At 41.4% G+C, this 9,795-nt stretch overlaps 1 protein-coding gene across 1 annotated transcript; it reads left to right on the top strand.

Annotated features, from left to right (window-relative positions):
* The first annotated feature begins 511 nt into the window (after window positions 1-511).
* Window positions 512-5,375, top strand: etaa1b (ETAA1 activator of ATR kinase b). Its single transcript, XM_020601889.1, has 7 exons — window positions 512-839; window positions 1,573-1,701; window positions 2,017-2,081; window positions 2,244-2,353; window positions 2,548-3,105; window positions 3,156-3,982; window positions 4,658-5,375. Exons 1-7 carry the CDS (start codon window positions 686-688, stop codon window positions 4,768-4,770), a joined length of 1,956 nt encoding a protein of 651 aa, XP_020457545.1. The 5' UTR covers window positions 512-685; the 3' UTR covers window positions 4,771-5,375.
* The last annotated feature ends 4,420 nt before the right edge of the window (window positions 5,376-9,795 follow it).

Here is a 9,795-nt window from a genome sequence, read left to right as displayed (position 1 = left end):
TAACCTCAACCAGGCTTTGTGGCATTTTTGCCAAACACAGTGTAATTAGAATTGCACCTACAATGTTTGAGTCAAATAATAAACATCTGTGAAAATTTGTATGCATTTATTAATCCATACAAACAACCTTCATAACAAAGCTTCCACAAACAAACTTCAGGCCCAATGAAGCCTGATAACAATTACTGGCCAAACATATGGGTAGACTTGGTAGCATTAGGCAGTCTGCCATACTATTAACTGTAGACTACTGTTTGCAACCACACAAAACTAAGACAAGCTTGAAACTAACTTGGAATTGGAAAACTGTGATGGTAGGTGTAATAGTAATATTGTCACTAACTGACAATGTGATGATACATTTTATTTTTATGTTTACTACGGAAGTGTAGTCTGAAACACGTAGTACTCACCCTCTAAGTCAGTTTTGCTGTTGTTGTAGCACAATCAAGCGAACTCCAACAAAACCTCTATCGGCATCCGTAGGTCGCTGACGTCACGGTAAACATGGCTGCTTCCCCCTAGTGATCGAGTAAAAGGCAAAACACAATAGTGTTTGCGAAAGCACGAACAAGATGTGAATGTAACGCATCGATCGCACTTTTCGAAAGCGAGATCTTAGATTAAGCATCTGATGAAACAATGTTCAACAGAGGTTTCGCCATTTTTGCTGTTTCAGTGAATCATGTCAGAGCCGAGGACGCATGTTGCAGCCGCAGCCGGTGGCTCCTCTGAATTCACTGAGCTGTGGAGGAATGTTTCCAAACTTTGCCAACACTTATCACAAGACAAGAAAACAGGACAAGAGATGCTTGAAACAGCATCACCCAAATGTAAAGGTGAGGCTGAGACAATCTGGCAGCTGGCAATTATCAGCGCGGAACAAACGGATGGGTTGAGAATAATTGACCCTGTCTAATGAATCCGTTGAGTGACGGTCATTAGTGATGAAATCCAATATGTGATCATGAAAACCAACGTTAACTGATTTAAATTCAACATACATACGACTAACCTATGTCAGAATTCATGGTCATTCATAAAGAATTGATAGTTGTTCCACATGATTGTCATAATGATGACGAAAATAAGATAAATGGATGCTGTGGCATAAAGATGGGATGCTGTTTTGGAATTTAGTCTAACTGACAATGTTATAAATCCTATTAAATGTTGTAATCTTTGTTGGCATCGTATGTGCATTGTTAGCTAGCTGATAAAAGTTTAGCCTTGAATTTTGGATTGTTTTTCTCCTACATTCCTGACAACGTGAAAAGCCTCAAAAACAGAAAGGCCAAGCTCTAGTTTGCAAAAACATACAAAAAAAAAAAAAAACAAGTAGAGTTGTGTAATAAAGTTCTATGGACTGAAACGTGGCATGTCAGTGTAGTATTTATTATGTTATTTAAACTGTATATGCTGAAGAACAAAAATGTGTAACTGTCCAAATAACTACGGTATGGACTATAAAATAAGTCAAATGCACTTAGATAATTGTAAACACAGCAAATTATCTGTAGATGTCTTTATTTGGGTGATATGTCACTCTTGTCACCGGTGTCATTTGCACAGATTTGCTAAATCCTAAGCACATAGGCTGCACCAGGTATCCTGGCCTGAATAATGGGGAATCTCCAGGCGATGCGGAAGTGTCACAAGATATTTTCTGGGATGCCACATCTCCTACTCAAGATAACACAGGTAAGACCTGAAGATGACAGTTCACGGACATTTCCCATCCAGTGTGACAGAGTAAGAATAGGATCCACTTCTCTAATCCAGGTGCTCAAGGCTTGTAGAGACTTACTCAAGATGATTTGAAATAAACACTTTACTGTGTTGTGGTGTTAATTAAAATTAACACCACAACACAGTCAAGTGTGCACAAACTGAAGGCTTATGAATACTGTTTGAAGCCACTGTATACTGACATTACAAATTACACATGTATCAATGTAATTTAGATTGTTTTTAGTGTTGGTAGTAATATAACAATTATTTCTTATCTGTTTACAGGGTCACGGGCCAACAACACCAGAGTAATGGAAATATCAGATATTGTCAACCGCATTGCTCCAAAGGTCAGTTGTTTCTTCAGCATTTGACAAATCAGTATGTTCAAATGTGATGCTGAAAATTAGCCCCTTGTTGTAACTCTAGGCAAGAAGTAGTTTGGATGCATAGTTCTGTGTGCTGTATTGTTTTTTTTTGGCTTTGAAACTTTATGTCTGTATCATATATAGGATGCCAAACCAAAAGGGACCGATTCCCCTATGCTGCAGTGGATAGGTGATGGTGCTGTCTCTAATACGCCAGAGATTCCAAAGATAAGAGTCAAGAAGAAGCACTCTCGGTACTTCATATATTGACCCAGAAATCTCCTGACTGAGGATCTGTGGTTTTATTTCCTATATTACCAAACACTATATGCAAACATTAGGTCATTTTTACCTGTAGCACTTGATTTTTTTTATTAGTATTAGTAGTAGTTTTCCTGTCTTAATTGGTTTGTTGATTATTTCCCTCGTCTGTTTTTCCTCTCCACAGACAGAGCAGTGTGGAGGACCTCAGGAAACTGGCCAGGCAGTTTGATGAGAACATGCAGCAACACAAGGAGACTTCAGAGCAGCTTGCCACTACCAACAGCAACCTCAAAAAATGTGTGAACATTCCCAACACAAAACTGACAGAGATAGCATTCCATAGCAACGTGAAGGACCTAAAATGTCCACCCTCATCAGATCAGGTGGAGGCAGAGCTACATGATCTGTTTGACAGCTCCACTCAGATAGTCAACAGGAGGCTAAGCTCGAGCTCATCTGCATCAGCCTGTTCACAGGAATTAAAATACCAACCTGTGACCTCAACATCAGCTGAACCCCAACAATCACAGCTCAAGTATGCTGACAAGTCCAGCTCAGCTGCACATCCTTCTGAAGAAAGAGGATCTGATGGTTTTAGTGTGAACAACTGTGTTGACTTTGATGATGACTGGGAGAATGATGACCTGCTTAATGACTCTGTCCTGCTGGCGATGACCCACAGTCTTGACCAGCAACATGACACCAACCCTAAAACCAGCTTGCAGTCTAAGAGAAACACTACGACACCAACCCTAAAACCAGCTTGCAGTGTAACACTAAGAGAAACACTAGTCCGTTCACTTCTGTTTGCAATTCTTTTCCAAATACAAACTCCACACATCAGCCTTTAAATTTGCACCACAAACCAAGCAGCAGTGCACTCCAGGAACTGTGTCCCAAACCAAAGACTACCAACCGAAGCACTTTCAAGTTAGAGCCAAACCCCCACTTCCTGCCCAAAACAGCTGCCAAAGATGTTTCCAAGTCCAGCTTCACTGCTATACGGCCTAAATCACAGATGTATGACAGAAAATCTTCTACCATAAAGACAGTGTCTACTCCTCAGCCTGATAAGATCACTAATGATCAGAAGGGGGCTTGTGTATCTGCAGACTCTGGTAAAGACATTTCCGACAGCATATGGGATGATGGGGACGACGCGCTGCTCTACCAGGTATGTGACAGCGTGGAGAGGATCTCCAACAGTCAGCCACAGCAAGTGAGCCCCAGTGACTGCCAGCAAAAGCAAGATACTGCTGTAGACATACAGCGAAAAAACACTGCACCTCTGCCAATCAACACAACCTGGTCCATGAATGCCAGTGTCAGTGCTAAGAGACAGCCCCCACATGCTTTTGTACGTTCTAACTCATTACCAGGTGCTAGCTGTGACACTGTTAACTACCAAGGAAGGAACATTCCCATGAGAGATGGCATCAACAACTCACGGATGTCTCAGAGCTTCCCAGGAAGCTGTGGGGGCCTGGGCGCATTCAGCCAGTGTAGGGATTCCTCTGGGACTCTCCAGGATGGGGACATTAATCTGGACATGAAGCAGAATTCCCAGCACAAAACATTCAAACGGAATGTGTCAGATTCAGCAGCTGTAAGCTGCAAAGGTAAGTTCGGAGAAGATATTGTAAATTGTAGTTAGTTTGATAGTTTAATAATATCACAAAAATCACTGCACAGATCATTGTCTGAAAGTGGAGGAAACACATTTGACAGGTTACAGTCAATACAATATGTAATAACTGAAAGCATTTCCATCGAAAGGAAAATTGGTGCTTTTCTTGGTAAATCTTTGCGGTTTGTGTGTTTCCTTTTCTTTTCTCAGGGTTTTGTTATGAGGCTGGATATTGAAATGAAAACTCAAGTAGAACATATGTCACATGTTGTTCTCATACTCACTGACAGTTCGGTGCACGTGCACTTGAACATTTCTTCTCCAAAGCAAGTAAACGCTGCACAATAACTTTAATTTGTGGTGCTGTCAAGAGTCCAAACCTCAGGAAGCTTCATTGCCAATGAACTGCAGATTGTTTTTTTTTTGTTTTTTTCTGGACACAGGGGGATGTTTTTGTTTTGTTTTGTTTTGTTTTGTATTTTTGGTGTGGTCATGGTGGTAAACGTTTTCGCATTAACAAATTAAAACCCCATTGTTTGAGAACATATAGTCAGAATTCAAGCTCTGAATTGGGGGTTTCCCTTTTTGGGCAACAGTTTTAATTCTCGCTTTTCCAAGGAAAAACAGTGTTTTATTCATTTTTGTAACTTTCCTTCCTCATTTCTAGTTTTTGTCACCAGCCACATAACGGGGAAGTGCTCCACAGCTGAGATTGAGAGGAAGAAACAGGAAGCCCTGGCTAGGAGGCGACAGCGAATGCAGGATACCCCGAAACCATAGAGGAGCCGCACCCTGAGTGGAGAGACGTCTTCATTGATTTTCCTACATTTTGATTGTGAATGTCCACATTGTACAGTGTTATGCCCTCCTCTGTTGATACTATTTATTGTAACAACCATGCTGTGCACCTTTCAAACATAGTTAATCCAACAATATTCAGATAGAAATGTTGATGGCCTCTATTTATGTAGTGCCTTTGTTTGTCATAAGGAATTTGACTCCAACCACTGTTACTTCACATCAATGGGACCGACTTACCCAGTGCCTCATTTATCCTTCATGATGTCTATACTTTGTGTGGTCACAAACAATTCTGAATACATTTGGGTGCTACAGTATACTTCATTGTTTGTACTTTTAGTTATCTGGTATCATTTGTCTATTTTTGCTGCTACCTGTCGGAACCAAAAGAAGGAATAAACATCTGGCAGAAAATGCTCTGATCCTACCTATTGTGAATGCACCTTAAAGCCCTTAGAATCCAGTGCTTCAGTGTTCCCTACTGTAACACTGGGGACTCGAGTCTAAATTGAAGCAGCTGAGGTATCCTGACTTTCAGTCCTTAGTATGACATCACCAGTGTTATTTGTCCCTTTAGACCCCTGGAATACAGCTGTTTTACAGACTGAGTAAAACTCATAAATCGAACTTCATGCGTGAAATCGGTGGAGTGTCTTTTAGCTGCAGTATTGGCTCTTCTTTAGAATCAAACAGCTGGTGAGGATTTAGAGTGTAGAGTGCGTCCTTACTACAGCTATTGGCTTCCATTGCTCTAACGCCTTTGTATTTCAGGGCCGTTGACAGGTCAACAAGATCTGATGGGCCCATTTCGCTAATACTCAAATCTGTTTTCAACAAGTTGCTGCCAGAAAAGGAAGACCATTGTGGAGGTGCACTAGCCTTATTGTGGAGCTTATTATTGTTATTAGACATGAGGGATTATTTTAATATGAGGGCTAATTTGTCCTCTGGCCCCTAATCACTCTGCTCACCTGCTGTGTGTGTAAGGGGAAGTACAATGTTGCTCTTTGTAATCCCAAGAGAATACCTCTGTGTTCCTCCCTCGAGCCCATCCCCAGCCACAACGTGCCTGTGAGCTCCCAGGTGTGTGCATGTGTGAGATCTGTGGTCTGCAGGTGTGTAATTTGTGTATTTATCCCATTCCATGCACGTAATAGGCCCCATCCTCCTCCTTAGCCTGCCTGTTTCCCCTCCCCACCTAGTCAGACTGTAAATCAGGTGGCAGGGCAATTTGGCAACAACATAAAGGTCCCTGGTTTTTATGACTATTATTATGGTTATGATGATGACTAGTATTTATTTCAACTATCTGATGAAACCCCTGACTAAGGCTAACAGGTGTCGAGCAGGTACAATATCACGCTCGCTGAAGGATCCCTGTAATGCCGCCATAGAGAGCAAAATACCGTCCACCAAACAGAAGAGCGGGCTGTTTCAGCACCCGCTCGTCACACCACGCATAGAGCAATTTCTGATTATTGGATAGAGTGGTGTGCTACAGCGTCCTCTTTGTGGAGAGAGAATGATTTATGGCTGTTAGTCAAACATAAGGCAGTAATTGTTGAAGTGACGAAGTTTCCATGGCACCTGTTAAACTGTCTGTTCTTATGTGAATGTTTTCATATTTGGAAGAGGATAATCTGCAGCTTGAAACTGATGTGTGGAGACGTTAATGAAGTTGGGAAAGGCTCTCAGATGGTTTGCTAACAGTTCTGGGGGGGAGTGCATGATGGACAGATTTGTGTTGTGTCATCTGATATATTTGGGAAAGATTGTTTAAAACCAGAACAGTATGGAACAGTTTCTTAAACGTGTGAGACAGAAGCAGGCATCTCAGCAAGTATGATAAGTACACAGAAATGTGTACTTGTTGACCAATTTAAATGCGCACATTACTGCATTTTATAAAAACCATACTGTAATAATAGTCAAGTCACAAAAGACGACACAAGCTCACATTCAGTACGATGAAAAATAGTAGTTCAAGCTTTATGATACACTAGTCGATACATCTGTTCCTCATGTCCACATCTAACTCACTCAGTAATGATTATTAGGGGCCACATGGTGTGACAGCTTAGTGGCCTGTGTTATCTGCTGAGCCTGACCTTTGACCTCCCCGTTGATGTTAAACTGAACAAAATTCTCCTTCATCGATCAAAACACTACCTTTGTTGAAACACTTTTGTGTCACCGGTTTGGGACTCAGAGCCCTGCAATGATTAAGGATACACAGCAGAAAAAGAAGATTGATGAATGTTGAAGATGGATGAGGATGAATCCTCATTTCACAGGCTGGAAAACCGAGCAAGTTATGATCAATCCCTCAAAAACATCTGTGAAGGTGCCTTTTAGAAAGGCCCATAACATTCTTTTTTTTTTTTGATTAGGCTAGAGCCATTTGAAGTTTTTTGGGGGGTTTATTCAATATTGATGAGTTAAAATAGATTTTTAGAATGATAATAATAATGTGATCATTTAGTTAACCCTCATGTAAAATTAATGTTTTCCTTTGCAGGGGTCTCTGACAATGAGGCTGCTCCTGATTTGTCATGATTCATGCAGATACTGTACATACAGCACACTTTTCTCATTTAAAGCTGTTTCAGAAAGAAAATCTAGCTTGAAAGTACAGATTGCTATTATGGAAAAATGCTGTGCAAGCATCTAGTTTTATGACACTCCTTAAAATCCTGTAAATTTGGCAGTCTCGAAATACTATATCATTTTAGGAAACTGGAAGACTAGCATTTATTGTGTCCCCCCTTCTTCCTTGTCTTCTTTCGGCACTTATCTCAGCAAGGGGCTGAAGTGGCGGAAGTGAGTAATGAGACCTGGAGGCATATCAGTGTGCTGGATTACCGATACATTTGCAGTAGATTCCTATGAGCCAAAACTTTGCAAGGATATCCACTGTTTCACAAACAGACTCCAGGAACAGCGAACATAAATTAAACATCTTTAGAAATACAACCCGAGGTAGCTATTGCCTCTTGAAACCAAGTGCAGAGCAGTCCAGTGGAGATAACATCTCTAAACGGTTTCCCATGCTGCGAGACCATGCTGCAGAGAGGCTAAACACTGTTTTCATAGCTCCCAGATTACCTCCCAGTGTATGACTAATACATGTCACATACTGTATACATCAGCTTCTTTTTTCCACTCTTTGTTACTCTCAAACTTTGGCTATCGCTCTATCATCTGTTTGTATATCTGTGTGCCTCCCCATGTCTGTCTCACACACACACAGAAGAGGAGGTGTGCGGCACTGTGGCAGAAGCCTGTCAACAGCGTAAATGACCTGTGAAGAGTTTCACGGTGCATGTCATTAGGCAGCTTTAGATTTGTTTCAACAGCGCTTTATCTTAGGGCTCCATTCATGGGCCCCAAGGTATGACTTCTCTCCCCACTGGGGGTGGGGGGAGTCGAGGCGGGACTTTGCAAATTCCTCTACTTCCTCCATGGAGGACAGTGATGGAAAGCCCATGAGCGTGATGGGGCAGCGCTCAAGAGTTCAGAGTGTCATTGTTTAGATCGATTGTTTAGACACACTTGTGCACATTTCATTTCTTTGGAGCAATTTTCCTCATCATCTAACTGTTATTGTCTTTTATGTATTGGTTCTGCTATTCAAACTGGATTTTTAGAAACTTCACATAAAGACGTTTGACTCAGGATTGTAAAGCTGGATTCCCATTTTCAACTGTAGGTGAAAGTCATCGGTTTTTAAGTTAAAACATGTCTGTATTTAAACATGATGCACAGAGCTTTACAGTGATGAATGGCATTAAGAATAGTATAAACTGCATATGTCCAACTTCGGTGATTCAGTGTTTGTGTGTGATCTATTTCACCCATCTGAGGCAAACACTGCATTTATGTTGTTTCACTGATACTTCTGTACAAATAATTTACAACTAGTAATCAGTAAAACTTCTCTTCTAGGAAAATATGTCATATAAAGGTCAAAGTCACCCAGACGAAATAGTGATAAGGAGTAAGGAGATGTCTACCCTAGTCTTGTTTATATAGTGTAACTCATTGCTTTGGAATGGAAGGAGTAACAGAAAAACACACCTGAAGGTGAAGGATTTATTAGCCCACTGAAAGCTCTGCACTCACCTCAACTTTCTTGAGTTCCATACTCTGATCAAGCCTGGATTTGAACTGTTTTAAAAACTGTCTCGATCCAAATTGATTGATACACCAGCATCACCATGCTTTATTAAGCAAGCTGGTAAGGGTCTGCAGACCTAACCGTATTTTAAGAAGCGAGACTCTCCTGCACACAGCCAACAAAGACCCCTGTTGCCACATTCCTCCAGCCTACATCTGCCAACACCCTTGAGCTACAATGGCTTTGGCCCTTTTTTCCCCAGCCCATAGTAGTCAGCGTGGTCTGTAATGGTGTGTTGACAGGTTTAGGCTGAGGTAATTTTGTTGCTGGGTATTACAGTGAGGTGCCAAACCTTCCCCCAAGGGAAAAGAATCAGCAGATGCAGGGAAGCTAGCTATAGCTTTCTAATATGCACTTTGTTATTGGCTGATTGTTATTATAAAAATCTGGGGAGAAACAGGCTGCAAATCATTTTCATAAGGCTTTCACATAATGACTGTGCATATTCAAGAACATGGAGGTAAGTGCAGGGTTGGTTGTTGCTGTGTTGTACTCTAAGAGACTGAATATGCTAGTGGGGTGCTAAAATGTCAAGTGGAGCTAGCGTCTGTGAGTTGTGTGTTCCTAACTTAAAATGAATCCCGCTGAGCAGAGACACATTTCATTATTTGAAGCATGACGGCATAAAGAGAGGCCAGCTGAGTGGAACTCCAGCTGCTGAACTAAAACACACATACACAGGCACACATGCACATGCGGACACACACAGAAGCAATGTAGAAACACACCGTGGAAAATGCAAGAGAAAGCAAAACTGTTGAGGCCAAGGGTTCCCGTAGCAATGTGCAAAGCAGATCAACCGTACACACACAAAATACACAAGCACC

Source organism: Monopterus albus, unplaced genomic scaffold (genome assembly GCF_001952655.1).
Source record: "Monopterus albus unplaced genomic scaffold, M_albus_1.0 scaffold52.1, whole genome shotgun sequence".
Lineage (NCBI taxonomy): Eukaryota > Metazoa > Chordata > Actinopteri > Synbranchiformes > Synbranchidae > Monopterus > Monopterus albus.
Note: the sequence above shows the minus strand (reverse complement) of the source record. Positions and strands in the feature narration are given on the sequence as shown.